General features: G+C 40.4%; 1 protein-coding gene across 7 annotated transcripts in view; it reads left to right on the top strand.

Annotated features, from left to right (window-relative positions):
- The window catches only part of stxbp5a (syntaxin binding protein 5a (tomosyn)), a 243,691-nt gene extending 231,035 nt beyond the window's left edge, over nucleotides 1-12,656 (top strand). For all 7 annotated transcript variants that reach the window (XM_043696459.2, XM_043696460.2, XM_043696462.2 and 4 more), the window contains 2 exons: nucleotides 2,639-2,859; nucleotides 9,883-12,656. In XM_043696459.2, the coding sequence (XP_043552394.1) occupies nucleotides 2,639-2,859; nucleotides 9,883-9,924 (263 nt within the window). In that variant the 3' untranslated portion in view covers nucleotides 9,925-12,656. The remainder of the gene's footprint in view (nucleotides 1-2,638; nucleotides 2,860-9,882) is intronic.
- The last annotated feature ends 10,072 nt before the right edge of the window (nucleotides 12,657-22,728 follow it).

The following is a 22,728-nucleotide window of genomic DNA, read 5'->3' on the forward strand; positions in this document are numbered from 1 at the left end:
TTCGACAAGTTCCCACTCTGCCCTGTACAGGGCAATGTCGGAGAGATTATCTAAGGAAGGGGTGTTCAGAGTACGCCTCTGTGTAGAACTCCAGGGAAAGTGTGGGAGGAGAGAGCGCGGACAGGAGGTCAGTCATTTAGAGACAGTGCCTGGGCTCCCATCAGTCCAGACAGTTCTCGACTCCATTTCAGTGAGCCAAGTTAGTTTTTAATCATTGTATCTGTAAACAAAAGACACAATCAGGGTTGAAACAGCTCTTTGAGGTAATGTTCCTATCGGAACCTTGAGATCTCCTTTGGATAATCTGTTATTTGGATAATTGATACTTGGACAATTGAGTTTCCTCTGTATAGGGCAAACAGGCAGACAATTAGCAATCCACATCCACAAATATCAACTAGCCATTAAATGCCACAACCAGCTGTCCCTAGTAGCCATATACACAGATGACAAGGACCACAAATTGACTGGGGCAACACAATGATCATAGGACAAGCTAAACATCGGACACCCAGAAGAATTGTTTCTAGAAGCATGACGCTCAGCCACGGACTTCATCAACAAGCACATTGACCTACACTCAATATACCAATCACTACAATGAACACCGGAACCGGCAACTGGAAGCAGCAGAAACAGAACCAGTTAAATCAACCAACGCTTCACAGGAGGCTCCTAAACTCTGAAGGTGTCACCTAGACAGGACGCAATGTCTGCAAGTCAACTTCACAGCTCAGTGAACGTACCCACAACCACGACAACTGGCATCCGAGCTACAAATCTTTAGATAAACCTTGAGACTTAACGTTTATGTAGTGACCCTTCCTCAGAAGTGATAATACCATTAATTCTGAGGAAGCGTCACTGGACCCAAAACATTAACTCCGATTTCTCTTCACCTGTTAACTATATAGTTTTGCTCCGGTTCCTTGATGCCGTAATTAGTTGAGTGCAGCCTTGACATCAAGGGCTGTTAGCTCTTTTGTCTATGTTTGAACCAAGATTGTAATGAGGTTAGGAGCTGAGTGGCTCTGGGCGTCAGTGAGCGGTTTATTGAAAGCAGATGCTGTTTGATACGTACAGGACACACCTGGGTGATTTTCCACATTGTCGGCAGGTGCCAGTGTTGTAACTATACTAGAACATCTTGGCTAGGGGAGTGGCAAGTTCTGGAGCACAAGTTTTCAGTGTTATTGGAATGTTGTTAGGGCCCACAGTCTTTCCAGTATCCATTTTTCCAATAGTTTTCTGATACCATGTGAAATGAATTGACTTGGCTGACTGGTATCTGCGATATTAGGAACCACTAGAGTAGGCTGAGATGGATCATCCACTCGCACTTCTGTTGAAGCGAATGCTTTAGCCTTACCTTTTATATTGATGTACTGGACTCTGCCGTCATTAACGATGAGGATATTAATGGAGTTGTTTAATGTGCTTTAGTGCATAGTTAAGTAATTCACTATCATTCATGATTGGATGTGACAGAAATGCAGAGTTTGGATCTGATCAATTGGTTGTAGGATCACTTAGTTCTGTTTCTCTCTCGCTGCTTATGCTGTTTGGCATCCAAGTAAAGACTATCTGGTAGCTTCACTAAATTGGCATTAGATTGACTAGGTATGCCTAGTGCTGTTCCTGGCATACCTGCCTACACTGTCCATTGAACTGGAGTTTATCCTAGTTGCGTGTGGGATATGTCAGGCCATGAGGTTTAGATTAGATTCCCTACAGTGTGGAAACAGGAAACAGGCCCTTCGGCCCAGCAAGTCCACACGGACCCTCCGAAGACTAACCCACTCAGACCCATTTCCCTCTGACTAATGCACCTAACACTCTGGGCAATTTAGCAAGGCCAATTCATCTGGTCTGCACATCTTTGGACTATGGGAGGAAACCGGAGCACCCGGAGGAAACACTGGGAGAAAGTGCAAACTCCACACTGACAGTTGCCTGAGACTGGAATTGAACCTGGGTCCCTGGTGCTGTGAGGCAGCAGTACTAACCACTGAGCCACCGTTTGGAGATTGTGCTGGAGTACAATTCTGTTGTTGCTCCTCTTGTTGGCCCACACAGATGACATATTGGTAGTATTTATATTGGAATGTTGTCATTTCATATTTGGGCTATAGACTCCATTGTGATTGAGACTATTGGGAGTTGTCGTATTTTTCCTCTGATTTCACTGTTGTAAGGGTATAAAATTGGTATGTTTAACAGGATCAACCCAATATCCTGGATGTGGACTTCAAAAGCACAAAACTGCCTTTAATTTGATAGATTGGAATACAGCTAATAATGTTGGGCTAGTGCAGTGATCCAGTAGTTTTTTTTAAAGTCATTGTTCAGGAACTTTACTGGAACAGAGCTGAAAGCATCAGCCCTCCCCAGCTCTCATCATCTGACTGATTTGGATTTTGTTGGTAGTGGAAATTGGAAGTAGACTGACCAACCCCAATGACTTTTTAATTACAGAGACTATTTCTCGTATCCACATTTAAAATTAGGTGGATGCTTCACACAATATGACAATTTAATTAAAGTCTCTGGGCTTTCTATTCTTCAAGCCACTATTCTCCATTTTACCTCTATCATATTTCACTTAGCTGCTAAATATTTATTTTTCTTTTTATACCAGTTGGTGAATCTGCAGCAGGGAAACCTTCGAGGAGCCTAGCTCAGCATATCCCAGGGACTGGTGGAATTGAAGGTGTTAAAGGAGCAGCATCTGGTGTTGCAGGTGAGCTGGCACGGGCCAGAATAGCACTTGATGAAAGAGGACAAAAACTGAGTGAGTTGGAAGAACGAACAGCAGCCATGTTATACAGTGCTGACACTTTCTCTAAACATGCTCATGAGGTAAGCACTAGAAATTTATCTATTTCATTTTTAGCAAATAGAGTTTCATGTTGTCTTAACTTCTGGTTTCCTCAGCTTGCAAACACATCACATAATGAGGGATGCAACTCAAAAGTACTGTATAAATACATGCTCTATCTTTCTGCCTTTCAGAAAGAAAAATTGCCAATAAAATGTAGGAGCAGAGGAAGACCATTTTATCCATCAAGTCTGCTCTGCCTTTCATTGAGATCTTAACTGATCTGAATAATTCTAAACACCACGTTCCTGTCATATCCCCACAACCTCTGACTCCCTTGCTGATTTAAATAATTAACTATCTATCTCAGCCTCGATATTCTTAATGAATTAACCTTGACCACACTGCAACAAATAATTCTACAGATTCCCTATCCTTTGAGAGAAGAAATTATCTGCCTTATTTCAAATTATATCCTCTAGTTTTAGACTTCCAGCAAGGTCATTTTCCTTCTGAATTGCCCCCGTTAAATCACTTAACAATCTTGCATTTCAATAATGTTTCCCCTTAATTCTTCTAAATGCCAATGAATACAAGCGCAACATATTCAACCTCTGTTCATGAATAAATCCCTCCATACTGGGAATCAACCTAGTGAACCTTCCCTATACTGCCTCCAATGCCACTTTATCTCCCCTTAGAAAAAAGGACTCAAACTGTTCACAGTATTCCAGATATGGTCTGAGTGTGCCTTGTATAGTTTTAGTAAGGCTGTTCTATTTTTATACTCCCATTTCCTTTGAAAGAAAAGCCAGTAGTCCATTGGCCTGTCCTGTTACCTGCTGAATGTGGATACTAGCATTTTGTGATTCATGCATGAGATCCCCAATCCCCTCTGCTGCAGCTTTCTGTAGTTTATTTAATTTAAATAGTATTCAGATCCTCTATGCTTCTTCCTCCTCACATTTTCCCACATTATTTTCCATCAGGCAAGTTTTTGCCCACTCACTTAACCTCTCTATATTCCTCCAGACTGTGTCAGCTGCACAAGTTGTCTTCCCACCTTTTGTGGTGTCATCTGCAAACTTGGTGAAGATACATTCATTCCCTCATCCACATATACCACAAATAATTGAAGAACTTGTCTTTGTCCCTTGCATTCCACTAGTTACAGCTTGCTTTCCTGAGAATGACCCTTTTACTTCCACCCTCTGTCTTCTATTAGACAATCCTCTATTCATGTTAATATCCTACCCCCAACACTATGCACTGTTGTGTTGCATTATGTGCAGTACCTTTATCAAACACCTTTTAGACGTCCATATCATCTGGTTCTCTTTTTATCCATCCTGCTTGTTACGTCCTGAAAGAACACTAATAAATTTGTCAGGCATGGTTTCCACTTGAAGCCATACTAAATCTGTTTAGTTATATTATGTATTTCTAAATATGTTACTGTTACATCCTTTATAATATAATCCAAATTTTCCCAATGATAGTCTATCCCTTTTTGAATAATTGCCACAAAGAGCTGTGGGGCAGAGGACTTCTGTATATTTAAGGCTTATGTGGCTAGAATCATGATCTGTAGAGGAATCCAAACTTGTGGGAAAGAGCAGGATGTGAGGAGTGTCATATCAGCCATGATTCTGTTGAGTGGTGGAGCAAGCTCAAGCATTTGTAGGCCTTCTCCTGTTCTTATCTCTTATGGTCTTTCAGAATCTACGAATTCATGGAAGATTACCACCAGTGTGATCACTAAGTCGTTACTTTTAATATCCTAAGGTACAGCCCCTCCGGTCCAGAGGCCAAATCGGCCTTTTTACCCTTTAATTTCCCTAGTACTTTTCTCTAGTGATGGTTTTTGTATTTATTTCTTCCCTCTTTGGAAAATCATTATTATTTTGTAAATGGTATTGGTGTCCTCTACCATGAAGACAGATGCCCAGGTTTTCTCTGGCATTTCCTGGTTCCCATTATTATTGCTCCAGCCTCATTCTCGAAGTGGCCTATATTCACTTTGGTACCACTTTCCCTTTGCTGTATATTTAAAGAAGCTTTGCCACATTGTTTATGTTGCTTTCAATTTGATAGTATGCTTAACTTTCTTGGATAGCTAAATTGGTTGCCCCCTCCTTATATCCCAGTGATGGAGGATTTTATGTTTTAAACATCTGCCATTATTCCTGAACCACCTTTTCTGCTAAATGCCTTACCCAGTCCACTCCAGCCAACTGTGCCCTCATCACTACCCAGTTACCCTAGTTAAGTTTAGCATAGTTCTTTTTGATCTAAATTTCTCTTTCAAACTGAATGCTAAACTTTACTACGTTATGATCATTGTGCCCTTGGCGATCTTTTACTTTGAAATCATTTATAAAACCTCCCTCATTGCACATTACTAGATACAAAATAGTCTGATCCTTGGTAGAATCCACAATATATTGTTCTCGGAAACTGTCCTGAATATATTTTTCCATCATTGATCACATTTCCACTGCTTAAACCATGAATGGTTTCACTGTCTGTCCCACACCCTCAACATAATGGTTGGTTGAATATTTGATAATATAAGAGCCATAATATGCTTTTTCTTGAAAACGGATGCAGCAATCATTATTTTCTTCCTCAATAGACAGAATGTTGTGCTGCAAATAATTATTTCGCTTCCCAAACTGAATTTTGCCATGTACTTTAAAACCGCTTTAGATAATAACATAAAGGCGCAAAGATAGGCCATTTGGCCCGTCAAGCCTGCTTTGCCATTCAGGAGGATCACGAGTGATGCAATTGTGGCCAAAACTCCAATTTCTTGTGTGTCCTTCATACCCTTTAACATTCAATGTCTCAGTAGATCACACTATTGAAATTCATTACTACTTTGGATCTCTGTTTGTTTATAATAACCACCTTGGAGCTGTATAATACGTTTCATGACCTCAGGACTTGTCAAAGCACTGTACAGCTGATGAAGTACTTTATTGAATGTAATTGTTTCTGTTTAACGTATTAAAGAAACACAGCCATTTTAGTGGAATTGTTTGAACGATAAGTATTGATGTGTTCAAAATAGTATCTTAGAATCTTTTTATCTCTAGTTGAAAATGTAGGCAAAGAATTAAGTTAATGTTTAATTCAAAAGACACCACTTCTGACAGTTTAGCACTCCAGTATTAAAAGAAGTATCAGTCCACATACTGTTACCTAGTCTCTCACGTATCTTCTGCTGGCGTCTAATCACCCTTTGGTTCTGGTCATTTCTAAATGTTTGCTACAGAAGACATTATGTTCAATCTTTTCCTGCTAACATAAGTCACTGTCATTCATCGCATGTACTGACCTCTATTCAAACAGATCCTCAGTATGCTTGTCAAATTTAGTATATATTTAAAAGCTGTCATTAAGGTTAACAGTAGTGTGGATTACTTGGACATTATTGAACAGGACAAATGGAAAAGGTTTAAGGGCCTGTATGAACTACAGTAATGTGGTTCACATAATGAGAAAACCTGCAAGCTGTTCCAAGTCTTTACTAATATGTTAGTGTTTTCTGTAATACCATAAGCAGCAGCATAATTCCTTTTCCATATTGTTAGTCAGGCACACTCTGTTGCAAGATAAAGCCTCAAACTAGCATTAATGAAATTGTTTTTTGCAATTGGGTCTCATTACTGTGTGGGAGCACTCACTTCAGAGCAAAATTCAGTCCCATTTGTTTGATTAAAGTAGCTTATAAGCTTGATTTCCTGTCCAAAGTCCTTGATTCCAATCAACCCAACATTTCCTGAACTAAAGTAAAACCTAAAACTGCAGATGCTGAAGGTCGGAACCAAGAACAGAAATTGCTGGAGAAACTCAGCAGATCTAGCAAAATCTGTTGAGAGAAAGCAGAGTTGATGTTTTGAGTCCAGTGATCTTCCTTCTGAACTCACTTCTTGAATTAATGTCACTTCCTTTTTAGTCTTTTGACTTAAATGGCAGTTCAACTTTAGATGAAACTGCTTTCTTTCTACCTCTCATTTTGGGGAAATCATTAATATTACTGAACCGGGAATAGAGGTCACTATCCAATGTTTTTGACTTCATACCATGTATCTTATGCACAAGAGAAGGAATTTTTAAGGATCTCAGTCTGGTTTCACCCTACCATAGGGCCAGGACAATAACCTTTTTAGGAATCTTTCTTGATTACTTGCATCATAAGGTCTTGGAATTTTAAAACTTCAGTGATCTGCATGTTGATTATTATAACATTATGCCATCAGCTATGAGTTGACAACATTTCCCTGAGGAAGTTCTGAGGTACTCCACTTAAGACTTTGAGCTTAGTCTCAGAAACACCAAGTTTATGCAGCCAGTCTTGGTAACACTCTTGGTCTGGCACTTCCACCTGGTCGATCAATAGCTTTGTCCAGAATACAGATTTTCAGCCAAATAAATTCGAACTGTGAAGCTCCTGTTCTTAATTTTGGCATGTTTCTACTGGTACTTTTCACACTCAAATGTTCTTTTTAATATGCATAGTCAAAAATTGTATTTGAGCTATTTAAGTAAAAGATGCAAGTATTTGTTTTTTCCTTCAGGTACAGCATCTACCATACTGCAGTCAACAACTTCAAGCTTTTTGAGTTTTTTCTGTGAATGCATATAAATTGGAAATATTAGGCCATTTGGCCAATGACCTGCTCTATCATTCAGTGAGATTATAGTTACCAGTATGGGTTTTGATTTCCATGTTAAACACCACCCCTCCAAACCTTTGATCGCTTGCCTGTCAAAAATCTATCTAAGTGTGCCTTAAAAATATTCCATAAATCAACCTCCCTTGTCCTCTGATTCAAGATTCCTAATTTCTCCTCATCTCCACCCTAAAAGGGCAACCTGTAATTTTTGAACAGTGCCTCCTAGGTCTGGACTCTTCCATATTCATCTTTTCAACAATGTTCAGGATCTCATAAACTTCAATCTAAGCTACCAGGGAAAATTAGCCCAAGTGTATTAACCTTTCCTCTTATGACATTCTACTCATTCCAAAGGTTCAAAGAAAAGTTATGCTTGAACGGCTTCATTTCTGCTCAATCCAGATGCGTTCTTAAATTCTTGAGTCTTGCCTCTCTTTTGTATAAATTCAGAAGATGTGATCATTCTGACCAACATTAGTTTCGGTTTGATTCAATGACTTGCACTGTCCCTCTGAAAATTGTGGGCTTAAGCTTCACCCTCGGGCCAGCATGTCAGTACTGAAAAATTGCTATATTATTGTCATCTTCGTGAGGAGTCCCATCTGCACGATCTGAAGAAAACAGCGAGTTTTCTGGTTCCTGGCCAATGTTTACCGTTCAATCAACAACGCCAAGAAGAAATTGATCAGTTCATGTTAGTGAGGCTTTTCTGTGTATAATTTGACTGTCGGATATACCTCTTGATGGAGTTTGATGAGCTGTGTGCAAGGTCCTTCTTTATAATTATCTTTGAAACAAATAAACCTCAAAATAAAAAAAAATTGTTCTGAACAGCATTCAGTTGCAGTGAGGTGAAGGATAGATCAGTAAAGTCAGCATTTACCAGAGTCAAATTAGCTGTAGCTTAGTGGTGGGTATAAACAGCTCTGAGTCAGAGAATGTGGGTTCAAGTCCCACTTCAAAGATCTGAGAATATAATCCAACTTGACACGACAGTGCCATTCTGAGGGTGTGCCTCACTGTCAGTGATGCAAACTTTCAGTTCAGATGTTAAACCAAGGCCCTGCCTTTCACCTCTGGTGAACATGAAAATAATGCCATAGCAGAGGGATTCTCCCAGTATCCTGACCAATAGGTGCTCCTCACTAACATCCCTAAAACAAGTAATCCATTCATGATGTTGTGACCTTTTCCTGTGCAGAAATTGGTTGCAACATTTTTCTTCATTGCAGCAGAAAATCTAGTACTTTGGGATGGGCTGAAGTTGTGAAAGGTAATATAGAAATCTACTATCTTTCCCACAAATCACAAGCTCTCCTTGCTCCACCCAGCCAATATTCTGGGTAAATGTCCAATTCCAAGAGTCCACTTCAATTAGGCCAAACCTTCGAATTTCCCTTTCATTCTGCTAAGTGCCAGACCTACAAGGAGAATGATTTAAAACTTTGCAATTTCACTGTTCAACTCTTTCCTCCTCCTCCATTAAGTGCTCTGAACTCAAAACTGTTCCTGTTCTATTTTCACTAACGTGGTTTGTCTTAGTTTTAAAGAATTAATTACTTATCTGCTTAAAATGGAGAAGATAAATAGGCTACCAACAATCAGTTTCACCCTCAGTTGTATTCAGTAAATGTACTGTGTTGTTTGAGCTTTTGTATTAGATTGGATCATTTCCTAAATAGCTGTTTTTTAAAAAAAACTTATTGGGAGTCCATTGAACAAATTAGTCATAAAGATGTACAGCATGGAAACAGACCCTTCGGTCCAACTCGTCCATGCCGACCAGATATCCCAACCTAATCTAGTCCCACCTGCCAGCACCCAGCCCATATCCCTCCAAACCCTTTCTATTCATATATCCATCCAAATGCCTTTTAAATGTTGCAATTGTACTAGCCTCCGCCACTTCCTCTGGCATCTCATTCCATACACATACCACCCTCTTGCGTGAAAAGGTTGCCCCTTAGATCTCTTTTATATCTTTCCCCTCTTACCCTAAACCTTTGCCCTCTAGTTCTGGACTCCCCAACCCCAGGGAAAAGACTGTCTGTTTATCCTATCCATGCCTCTGTTTCCTTCTGTTCTCCCCTCCTTTTCATAAATTTCTCTAAGGCTGTAGGAGGAATTGATCGCCTTGCCATGCTGTACAATACCTAAGGAAAAGTGACAAGGAAGGTCGAGGGGAAACTTTGCTGTTACCTCACTTTCGAGTTCATGGTTATTCTGCTCTTTCAAACTGGCACACCCAGGCCAGATCAATCTAATTGAAACCCTTCTTTATTTGAAACATCAACCTGTTCAAATCTTTGACCATCCTGATCCTGAAATGGTAATAACTCCTTTCAGACTTTTGGGAGTAATATTTTTGTCTTTTCTTTCCAGATGATGTTGAAGTGCAAAGATAAGAAGTGGTACCAGTTCTGATGACCTTGGTCTATGCCACCAAAATATTTAAGCTGGAAGGAGGTTATCTACAGATGATTCTCCCTCTTCATTTATTTCTGCAGGACAGGAGGTTCATCTTTGAGTACTGCTGATTCCTAGCACAACTCATAAACTTACCCTCAGTCACATTGCTTTAAACTGAGGAGGAAACTGAAAACTTGCAACATGAAGGTGTTTTCTACTGTAACTGTGGGTTGGTGCACAGTGTGGGACCTGAGCAGGGAACAAGGGACACATGGGCAGTGCTGGGTTTTCTGTGTTATTTCACACGCCAAATGTTTTGTGCTATTGTCTCTGCCAGTGTTTCACCCATGGAGCTATAAATGTAATACTGCATTCACTCCAGATGCCAACAAAATGCAAAACAAGAGGATAAATACGTGTAGCAGAGTATTGTCATGAAAATTCAAACAATGATCCATTTCTGGCCCAAGACATTAATTTGCACCTTATTGGTTTGTGTTCATTGCTGGTCGGGTGATGCTGGTTTGCATCTGACGCTGATTAGAAGATGCAGGTTTGGATCCAACTCCCTTTGGATGATACTTGTCTGTCTGATGCTAGTTAGATATTGTGTATGTCCGCTGGTTGGATTCTGTCAGTTTACACCCGGTGCTAATTGAATGATATCAGATTGTGGCTGTGCTGATTGGGTGAATGCTGTTTACGTCTGGCAGTATTTGGATGATGATTTGCGTCCAGTGCTTGTTGGTTGATATTGTTTTCTGTCCAGTGATGATTGACTGATATCAGTTTGTGTTCAACATTGGTCAGTGTTGATTTCTGACCCGTGATGATTGATTGATGTCGGTTTATCTCCAACACTGGTTGGTGGATGTTGATTTCTTTCCACTGTGATTGGATTATGTCAGTTTGTGTATAATGCTGGTTGAATGAATAATATTTTTGATCTGCTTTTATCCTTAACTAAATTATTAGTCAATGTGGGTTCATTTCATGCCAGATGCCTGTAATTTTACTCATGCAGAAAGTATTGTAATTAGATTTGTTACTTCTGTTAATATAAGTTTGTATTTCCCCATTTATTATAAATATTGCAAATCCCATCTAAACTTCAGTAATGTCCTTTTTATATTAAAAAAAATCACTGCTTGAATTGGGGTTTGAATCCACATAACCATGATAAATAAAATCTTAATTTTCATTAATAGTATTACGTTGCCAGATTTTACTCCAGTTTGAATACTAATATTTATTGTACCCACTCCTACATTTATTACTACTTAGGTTTTATTGTATGAAATTACACCATTTAGCTGATGTGAGTCTACAGAATACTTTGGGTGACCATGCGAGTATCTTCACTTGTTCAAGGAACAAATTCTGGTCAATAGTAAGAACCATTTTCATAGCAAAAGTATGGTTAGAATCAAGAGGGAGAAAATTGTAGATGGATGTAATTAGGTGGGAGAAAGAGGTGGTTAGGTTTAACTGAGTGGATGGCAAATTAATGGGACATTGAAGTTCCTTTAGAAAAACACCTATAAGCAAGGAATATATGGAAGGTCTTGCATTAGGTCAGCTACCAACATAAGTTGGTTCTGATTATTGTTTATACCTTGCTGTACATTATTGGTGTATTGTAGCATTGTGCTGCAGTACTTGGAGATCATATTTAGTGCAATACTTTGAGAATCCCGTGTTGGAAATTAAATAGAATGAATTTACCTGTGAAGTTGGTCACAGCTATGTTTTACCTTTGTTCTTGTACATACTGTAGATTTATATATTCACCTCCCCCACTTATGGTCACTTTGCTTTAGCTTTGGTGTGTGACATCTGCAGTCTTTCCCATTCATGATCATTGCACATGTTTTTTCTTGGGTCTTGTGTGGGAAATTGAAGGCTGAGATTGTGGAGGAATGCTGCTGACTCCAGGCGAAACAGCATTTGGTTAACAATGAAGCCTAGACTTCGAATGTAATAGTGTCCTACTGGTGCATGTTGCCCATGCGGTAAAACTGTTGCTCTCAAACCTCAGCAACTACAGTGTCTGGATCAACATGGCAAATCACTGCTTTCAAAATGTATTCTATTAGAAATTCATGAGCATTTGTTTCAAGACGAAATTCTAGCCTTCACTCAATATAAAATATTGATCACTATCGTTATCTTCAGTGCAGAAATGTTTACATGTTGGGTTAACATTTGTTGCCAAGCTTTTCATTCTGTTTTTTTGCATTTATTTTGGTGATAATTTTGTTCTTTTTTTGTTTACAGTTTTTTTTTCAGTTCGTGTTTCATTGAAATCTGGAGCACCTCTTTTAAAGTGGCTGCTGCTTGGATTTCTCCCCTAATTATGAAGGCACAAAGCTCCTACATGGGGAGTTGTACGTACACCAGGGTCTTTATCCTCTTGATTAGCATTTCAGGATTTCTTTAATGAAACTGATTTCTTTTCAGCATATTTGAAAATATATAAATATGAAGTATATGTGTTAAGAAATATATTTCCTTAAACATGTTTTCAGTGTAGGGTCTGTACTTCATTTCCCTGATCTTTTGATGGAAGTGCACGAAATTAACTGCTGTTTGTGTGTTACCCGTGATGTGCATCAAGTCTCTGAGTGTTCTGTTAAATTAAAAGCTAATGAAGTTGAATTTGCCGAGTACTTCTGCCAAATTGTAATGTTTTTTTCCTGAAAATTGTTTTTCTAAAAAAAATTAAAATATCCAATCCAGCTGACAAATTTGAAAGTGTTTGTTTTCAAAGCACTTGTTCTGCATGGTGCAGTCTCATGTCTTTCTAACTCCATTATTTCTAAGATTTGTATGTATTTTTTTCCTTTAAATGATAATACCTAGAGCTTGGGTTTCTTTGTTCTTAGGATGCGCACAACACTGGCACAGACCAAGCCTTGGTTCTCTGACAGGGTGTAGTGAGCCCCAATATTGCAGTCCTTGTAAAGATATCACTTCGTTTTAAAAAAAGAAAGATTGTTTAGCGAATAAGAGACAACAAGATGACTTCAGAAAGTATTGAGTCAACTATGTGGAGCTGGCTTTGTGACTTTTAGACCAAACCTACTGGGGTGGCAGGTTTCTTTGTATGAAAGAGATTAGCACAATTGGATTTTATAGCAATTCAACAAATTTCATTTTGTTTCTGATATCAACTCGTTAAATTTTAATAACTAAATCTGTGTTATTGAATGAGAAATGAAACCATAAGGCTTCCTATGTTCACCCGCAATGCGAATTAAAACAATATCTATATTTAGAATATTGAATTATGTTTCTAAAGCAAAATGTTTGCTACAGACTTCACTAACTAATCTATGAAATCTTTTTACAGAAATCCTGCAAATGGCCACACCTGTATGGTTTAGTAGCAGTAGTAAGTCAAAGGAGACTTTGTGAAAGGGCCTGAAGTTCATCAATATAGAGACACATTTTGGGAATAGAGAAAACTGTATAACTATTTGCCATTAGCTCTGCAAATCTTGTTAGCAAATTTACTGTTACCTTACACAACAAAAGAACTCTCCAAAAGGAATTATAGTTTGTAATTGGGTCTCAATATAGAACATAGAACGTACAGCATAGTTCAGGCCCTTTGGCCCACGAAGTTGTGCCGAGCGTTTATCTTAATATAAGATCAACCTAACCTACGCACCCCTCAATTTACTGCTGTCCATGCGCTTGTCCAGCAATCGCTTAAATGCCCTGAATATTTCTGACTCTCCACCCACCACTGGCAGTGCATTCCACACACCCACCACTCTCTGCATAAAGAACCTACTAATGACATCTCCCCTATACCTTTCTCTAATCACCTTAAAATTATGACCTCCTCGTGACAGCCATTTCTGCCATGGGGAAAAGTCTCTGGCTATCTTCTCTATCTATGCCTCTCATTACCGTTGTACACCTCTATCAAGTCACCTTTCTTCCTCCTTCGTTTCAGTGTGAAAAGCCCTAGCTCACTCAACCTCTCTTCATAAGACATGCCCTCCAATCCAGGCAGCATCCTGGTAAATCTCCTCTGCTCACCCTCGAAAGCATCTACATCCTTCCTATAATGAGGTAACCAGAACTGGACACAATATTCCAAGTGTGGTCTAACTAGGGTTTTATGGAGCTGCAGCAAAACTTTGCGGCTCTTAAACTCAGTCCCCTTGTTCATGAAAGCCAACGCAACATACACCTTCTTAACAACCCTATTGACTTGGATGGCAACTTTGAGGGATCTATGTATATGGACCCCAAGATCCTGCTGTTCCTCCAAACTGCCAAGAATCCTGTCTTTAACCCTGGATTCCGCATTCAAATTTGACCTTCCAAAATGGATCACTTCGTACATATCCAGTTTGAATTCCATCTGCCACTTCTCAGCTCAGCTCTGCATAATGTCAATGTCCTGTTGTAGCCTGCCACAGCCCTCGACACTATCTACGACACCACCGATCTTTGTGTCATTAGCAAACTTACTCACCCACCCTTACACTTCTTCATCCAAGTCATTTGTAAAATCTACAAAGAGCAGCGGCCCAAGAACAGATCCCTGCAGGACACCACTGGTCACCAGCCTCCAGGCAAAATACTTTCCATCCACTACCGCTCACTGTCTTCTTTTGGCCAGCCAATTCAGTGTCCAGACAGCCAAATATCCATGTATCCCATACCTCCTAACTTTCTAAATGTACTTTGTCAAATGCCTTACTGAAATCCATATGCACCAGATCCACTGCTCGACCTTTGTCAACTGGTTTCATCACATTTCAAAGAACGCAATAAGGCTTGTGAGGCATGACCTGTCTCTCTCTCAGCCATGCTGAATATCTTTTGGAATTGTAACAGGTTGATCAAAATCAATTCATAACAATTCTTCAAATTTAACTTTGCGTTATTTGCTAGTGATATTTTAAATTTGTTTGTTTACTAAAATAGGAAACATTTTCACTTAAAAGTAAAACTTTGTATAAGTAGCAACCTTCAAACATCACAACTTTAAAACCTCTTTCCTCCTTCTACCTGCACATCTTTCTGGAAGTCAGTCCCTTTGGCAAACCTTCACTCACCTTGCGCTCTCAGTTCAGCAGCTGTTCCTTTCTTTGTTTAAGCCCTTCTGGTATGTTTGTATGGTTAAGTGTTACGCAAATGCAATTTATAATTTCTTGATCTAAAAAAGGGCCTAGAGTTAAGTCGAAGTATTCAAATTACTAAAACATATTTCACCATATTGAGATTGGATTTGTGAATTTGAAAAAAATATAAACCATCTAAACAAAAGGTATTTATTTATAACTTATAAAATATTTATTCAGCTTTCAATATTCAGTTGTTACATAATCCAACGTGAAATGCTAAACAAATAGAGGGCACGAAGAGCACCAAACTCCACCAGCTGAGTTAACTCAACTGCAGTTATCGAGCCCTTCCTCAAGGCTTTTCTCTGCGTGTTTAATGCTCTGTAACTACAAAGCTTAGAGAATAATTTTTATTTGGGGCTTCTGACTCACTGAAGGGGGCTTCAGGATGATTTGAATCCAAAAGCTTGCTCTGAAACCTCTCTTGCAGTTTTAATAGCTGTGACAAATCGCAAGACAGAAATTGAGACAATCCCCAGCATTCAAAAATAAAATAGCTAATTCTTACTGTCTCTGTATTCATGGATTATTGTTAAAATTTTGGACCTACATATTTGCCACAAACTAATTAGTAATTTATTGGTTCATAGTCTATATGTGTACTAAGTTTAGTTGAAATCCATCCATTTAGTTTTTGTTTGTTCATGGGATGTGGTTGTTCCTGGCTAGGTCAGCATTTATTGTTCATTCTAATTGCCCTAGAGAAGGTGGTGGTGAGTTGCAGTCTTAATCTGCTGCAGTCCTTGGGATATAGGAACACCCACAGTGCTGTTAGGAAGGGAATTCCACAATTTAAACATAGTGACAGTGAAGGAACAACAATTGACTTCCAAGCCAGGATGCTGTGTGGCTTGGAGGGGAAGTTACAGATGTGGATTTCCTTGCAAGTGTTGCCCTTGACCTTTTAAGTGATAGAGCTCACCGTTTTGGGAGGTGCCTTTGGAGGAGCCTTAATTAGTTATTGCAGTACATCTTGTAATTGGACACACTGCAGCCACTGTGCCTTGAGTGCTGGCATTCCTAGTAGCATTTATAGATTCATAGAGTCATAAACCACAGAAGACATTCTTCAGCCCTTTAAGTCTACGCTGACCTATCTACACAAGGCCGACTTTCCAGTACTGGGCCCTTAACCGTTAAAGCTGTGACATTTTAAGTGATCATCCAAGTACTACTTAAAAGGTTGAGGGTTTCTCACCTCTACTACCATCCGAGGTGATGCATTCCAGATTCCTACCAACATTTGGGTGAAAAGATGTTACCTCAAATCCCCTCTATGCCTCCTGCCCTTCCCCATAAAACTATGTCACCTTGTTATTGATCCTTCAACTAAGAGGAGCAGCTGGGGGAAATGAGGAAACTGGTGAAATCCACGTTGATCCTCTGTGGTTGCAGGATCCCAAGGCAGAATGAGGCAATCTTCCTCCAGGCGTCAGATGGTGAGGGTTTGGTGATTGAAGAGGCCCAGGACCTGCATGTCCTTGAGAGTGGGAGGGGGAGTTGAAGTGTTAAGCCACAGGGCTGTGGGGATGGTTGGCACAGTTGTCCCAGAGATGTTCTCTGAAATGATCCACAAGTTGGTGTCCTGGCTTCCTGACTCAGAGGAGATTACATCGGGTGCAACGGATACAGTAGATGACACTGGTGGAGGTACAGGTAAATGTTTGTCAGATGTGGAAGAATCCTTTGGGACCTTGAAAAGAGGTGAGGGGGGAGGTGTGGATGCAGGTTTTGCACTTTCTGTAGTGGCAGAGGAAGGTGCTGGGAGTGGGGTCTGGGCTGTTGGGGGGGGGGGGGGGCGCGGCATGAATCTGACGAGGGAGTTGCGGAGGGAATGGTCTCTCCAGAACAGGGAGGGAAATAGATCTTTGGTGGAATCTGTTGGTAGATGGCGGACGTGGCCGAGAAGGATGTGATGAATATGGAGGTTGGGTTGGAAGGTGAGGACCGTGGGATTCTGTCCTTGTTGCGTTGGGAGGGGTGGAGTTCAAGAGCGGAGGTGCAGGAAGTGAATGAGATGTACTGTACTGTACAGCTGCAATATGATCTCCCAACCCCCAACTCAATGCGCTGACCAATAAAGCAAGCTAACCAACACCACCTTCACTATCCTATCTGCCTGCAACTCCACTTTCAAGGAACTATGAACATGCACTCCAAGGTCTCTCTGTTCAGCAACACCCCCAGAACCTTACCATTAAGTGATTTGCCTTTCCAAAATGCAGGACATCAGATTTAGTTTAGATTAGATTCGATTCCCTAGAGCATGTGAACAGCCCAACAAGTTCACACTGACCCTCTGAAGAGTAACCCACCCAGACCCATTTCCCTCTGACAAATGCACCTAACACTTTGGGCAATTTAGAATGGCCAATTCACCTGACCTGCACATCTTTGTACTGTGTGAGGAAACCAAAGCACCCTGAGGAAACCTACGCATTCACAGGGAGAATGTGCAAACTCCACACAGACAGTTGCCTGAGGCTGGGTCCCTGAAGCTGTGAGGCAGCACTGCTAACCATTGAACCCTGTGCTGTCCCAAGCTAAATTTTTATCAAATTAAATTCCAACAGCCCACTCCTCTGTCCATTTGGCCCATCTGATCAAGAGGTAAAAACAATGACTGCAGATGCTGGAAACCAGATTCTGGATTAGTGGTGCTGGAAGAGCACAGCAGTTCAGGCAGCATCCAAGGAGCAGCGAAATTGACGTTTTGGGCAAAAGCCCTTCACCAGGAATACTCTGAAGTAACCCTCGCTGTCAACTACACCTGCAATTGTGGTGTCATCTGCACATGTAGTAACCATTACATCCCTTGTTCACACACAAATCATTTCTATAAATGACATAAAGCAATGTACCCAGCATCATTTATAGTGGCAAATTGCTGATCATAGGTCTCTAGGCTGAAAAACAACCACCACTACCACTCTCTGTCTTCCACCTTCATGCCAGTTCTGTATCCAAATGGCTAGTTCTCACTGTAGAACATAGAAGAATACAGCGCAGTACAGGCCCTTTGGCCCTCGATGTTGCGCCGATCCAAGCCCACCTAACCTATACTAACCCACTATCCTCCATATACCTATCCAATGCCCGCTTAAATGCCCATAAAGAGGGAGAGTCCACCACTGCTGCTGGCAGGGCATTCCATGAACTTACGACTCGCTGAGTGAAGAACCTACCCCTAACTTCAGTCCTATATCTACCCCCCCTTAATTTAAAGCTATGCCCCCTTGTAATACCCGACTCCATACGCGGGAAAAGGTTCACACTGTCAACCCTATCTAACCCCCTAATCATCTTGTACACCTCAATCAAGTCACCCCTAAACCTTCTTTTCTCTAATGAAAACAGCCCCAAGTGTCTCAGTCTATCCTCATACGATCTTCCTTCCATACCAGGCAACATCCTGGTAAACCTCCTCTGCACCCGTTCCAGTGCCTCCACATCCTATAGTATGGCGACCAAAACTGCACACAATATTCCAGATGCGGCCGCACCAGAGTTTTATACAACTGCATCATGACCTCAGGACTCCGGAACTCAATTCCTCTACCAATAAAAGCCAGTACGCCATATGCCTTCCTCACCGCACTATTTACCTGGGTGGCAACTTTCAGAGATCTGTGTACATGGACACCAAGATCCCTCTGCTCATCCACACTACCAAGTATCCGACCATTAGCCCAGTACCCCATCTTTTTGTTATTCTTCCCAAAGTGAATCACCTCACATTTAGCTACATTGAATTCCATTTGCCACCTTTCTGCCCAGCTCTGCAGCTTCTCTATATCCTGCTGTAACCTGCCACATCCTTCCTCACTGTCAACAACTCCTCCGACTTTCGTATCATCCGCAAACTTGCTCACCCAACCTTCTAACCCCTCTTCCAGGTCATTTATAAAAATGACAAACAGCAATGGTCCCAAAACAGATCCTTGCGGAACACCGCTAGTGACGGCACTCCATGAAGAAACTTTGCCATCAACTACTACCCTCTGTCTTCTTCCATCCAGCCAATTCCTAATCCAAACCTCCAACTCACCCTCAATGCCATATCTCCGTATTTTCTGCAGTAGCCTACCATGGGGAACCTTATCAAACGCCTTACTAAAATCCATATATACCACATCTACCGCTTTCCCCTCATCAACCTCCTTCGTCACCTTTTCAAAGAATTCAATAAGGTTTGTGAGGCATGACCTGCCCTTCACAAAACCATGCTGACTATCCTTGATCACATTATTCCTATCCAGATGTGCATAAATCCTATCCCTTACAATTCTCTCTAAGACTTTGCCCACAACAGAAGTGAGACTCACCGGCCTATAGTTACTAGGGTTATCCCTACTCCCCTTTTTGAACAAGGGAACCACATTTGCTATCCTCCAGTCTTCTGGCACTACTCCTGTAGACAAAGAGGACATAAAAATCAAGGCCAATGGCTCTGCAATCTCCTCCCTTGCTTCCCAGAGAAGCAAGGGAGGAGATTGTATTCCATGTGATCCAACCTTGCTAATCAGTCTACCATTAGGAACATTGTCAATAGCCTTATTGAAGTCCACATAGATCACATCCATTGCTCTGTCCTCAATCCTCTTCATTGCTATTTCAAAAAACTCAAGTTAGACATAATTTCCCATGCACGTCATGTTGACTATCCTTAATCTGACATTGCCCTTCCGAATATATGTAAATCTTGTCCCTCCAGATTCCCTCCAACAATATGCCCACCAGTCTATAGTTTCTCTGACTTTTCCTTACCACCTTGCTTATTAGGGGCATCACGTTAGCCAACCGCCAGTCTTCTGGCACCTCACCTGTGGCTATCGATAATTAAAATATCTCAGCCAGGGGCCCTGCAATCACTTCCCTAGCATTCTCTCAGAATTTTAGGGTCTACCTGATCAGGTTCCACCACCTCTGTAATATGGATTTTTTTTCACAATGTCACTATTTATTTTCCCACATTCTCTGTCTTCCATATCCTTCTCCACAGTAAACACTGATACAAGATACTTGTTTAATATCTTCTCCCATCTCCTGTGGTTCCTCACACAGGCAGCCTTGCTGATCTTTGAGGGGCCTATTCTCTCCCTAGTTACCCTTTTGTCCTCAATGTATTTGTAGAATCCTTTTGGAATCTCTTTAACCCTATTTGCCAAAGCTATCTCATGTCCCCTTTTTGCCCTCCTGATTTGCCTCTTAAATATACAAAGTTAGGAGGTGCTTCATCCCTGGGTGGTTTTGTATGTTTAATTCATTTCAGCACACTAGTGAAAGATACATTCTGTTTTGTAGATTCCATTCAGCTAGCTAATGAATTGAGAGCTTTAAAGGTATGAAAATATCTGGCCATGCTACAATTAAATTACACTTGAGTAGTTGATCGCCTTCCTTTGCATAAAAGCAAATTACTGGGGATGCTGGAATCTGAAACCAAAAGAGAAAATGCTGGAAAATCTCAGCAGGTCTGGCAACATCTGTCAGGAGAGAAAAGAGCTTTGACAAAGGGTCAGTTAGACTCGAAACGTCAGCTCTTTTCTCTCCCTACAGATGCTGCCAGACCTGCTAAGATTTTCCAGCATTTTCTCTTTTGCCTTCCTTTGCATGGTTGGCAGCACAGTTTTTTTTACCTCGTAACAGTACAGTCGTTACAAATTATAAAATAATTGTTCAGAGCAATGTGCAAACTATTCACATTGGAATATTTCTGATTGGTGTTTACCAGAAATATTGATCAAAATGTTGGAAGCATAATTAAGATGCATTTGATTTTGACTTTTAAGCTCACTTAGTGAAGAAAATTGTTTCAAGCTCGTCTTTAACCACCAGCAGCCCAACCCTATTGAATTCATTGTTTTGACTCCTTCAGTAATTTGAACAGTCAATAAAATCAGCTAGATCTTGCTGAAAATATTGTCAATTTGCAAATTATTTCCTTCACTATCCCAGAGATTAACATATTAGATACCTTCTGCCAAAAGAAATATAATATTTGCATAATAATGTACCTCTGAATTTGCATAGAAGTTATCTGTCCTCATCCTTAAGTAAGGTCCAGCTGTTAGCTTCTGTATCTGATTATGTACAGGTTTTGTGTACAGTTACTGCATTCATAAAGGATTTTTTTTATACAGCATCAAATCGTCAATGAAATACTTGAAGGGGAATGTCAAAGTGGAATGTAACTTCGTATCATGTGAGAAATTTCTTAAAAGTTAACAACTGTGTCAATTATTCTTTTTGAAAATATTTGCACATTATAAAATATAGGAGTATTTAATTAAATTGGCTTAATGAAGACTAACTGAACCAGTTGATTCCACAAAGGAGAATACAAGATATTTTTGTCTCCCTGTTGTGAACGATTGGATTAATAAGCCTTTTAAAGGTTTTGTACTGATCTGTTACACTGTCCATAAAACCTGTGCTAACAGACTTCAATGCCACCTTATTTTGAGTGACTTAAAGATAGGCACCAAATGATAATGTCAACTAAATTACAACTGAAGTACCGTATAAAAGTAAAAAGCTGGAAGCCTGAAGTAAGAACAAAATAAAACCAGGAAATTTTCAGCAGCTCCGGCAGCAGCTGTGGAGAGTGAAACTTAACGGTTCAGGTCAGTACCTTTCGTCTTCTGATGAAAGGCTATCGATCTGAAACGTTATGTCTTTATATACACAGATGACACCTGATCTGCTTAGCCTTTCCATTATTTTTGTTCTAATTTGCTACACAAACTACTATTAACACTGCTGCTCCCCTAGGCGACCTCTTACCATTCTTCCTGCTGAGTGATCAGTGACTAGTAGATAAAGCAGTACCATTCTTGCTATTTTCTTTTCACTAAAGGTGTGCTGACATGCAGTGCCATATTTCAGGATACCTAAGTGAAAGGGTAAGCTAATCCTTGGATAAGATACCAGGGGTTCAGAGGAAGAGAATTGTCCCAAACACAAGAAATCTACCTTGCTTTTTTTTTGTATCTTTTCTCCCTGTAGTAACTGTTGCTGCTCCCCTAGGCGACCTCTTACCATTCTTCCTGCTGAGTGATCAGTGACTAGTAGATAAAGCAGTACCATTCTTGCTATTTTTAGGTAAAGTCCTCAGAAAATCGTCAAAATAAATATTTCGCTGCTGCACAGGTCACAGGTGAGGTGCCGGAAGACTGGAGGTTTTCTAATGTGGCGCCACTGTTTAAGAAGGGTGGTAAGGACAAGCCAGGGAACTATAGACCAGTGAGCCTGACATGGGCAAGTTGTCGAAGGGAATCCTGAGAGACAGGATGTACATGTATTTGGAAAGGCAAGGACTGATTAGGGATAGTCAACATGGCTTTGTGTGTGGGAAATCATGTCTCTCAAACTTGATTGAGTTTTTTGAAGAAGGATCAAAGAGAATTGATGAGGGCAGAGCAGTAGATGTGATCTATATGGATTTGAGTAAGGCGTTCAACAAGGTTCCCCATGGGAGATTGATTAGCAAGGTTAGATCTCACGGAATACAGGGAGAACTAGCCATTTGGATACAGAACTGGCTCAAAGGTAGAAGACAGAGGGTGGTGGTGGAGGGTAGATTTTCAGACTGGATTCCTGTGACCTGTGGAGTGCCACAAGGATCAGTGCTGGGTTCTCTACTTTTTGTCATTTACATAAATGAGGTACA

This window comes from Chiloscyllium plagiosum, unplaced genomic scaffold (genome assembly GCF_037043375.1).
Source record: "Chiloscyllium plagiosum isolate Xiang-an unplaced genomic scaffold, Cpla_swu_hap1 HiC_scaffold_10, whole genome shotgun sequence".
In the NCBI taxonomy this organism is placed as follows: Eukaryota; Metazoa; Chordata; class Chondrichthyes; order Orectolobiformes; family Hemiscylliidae; genus Chiloscyllium; species Chiloscyllium plagiosum.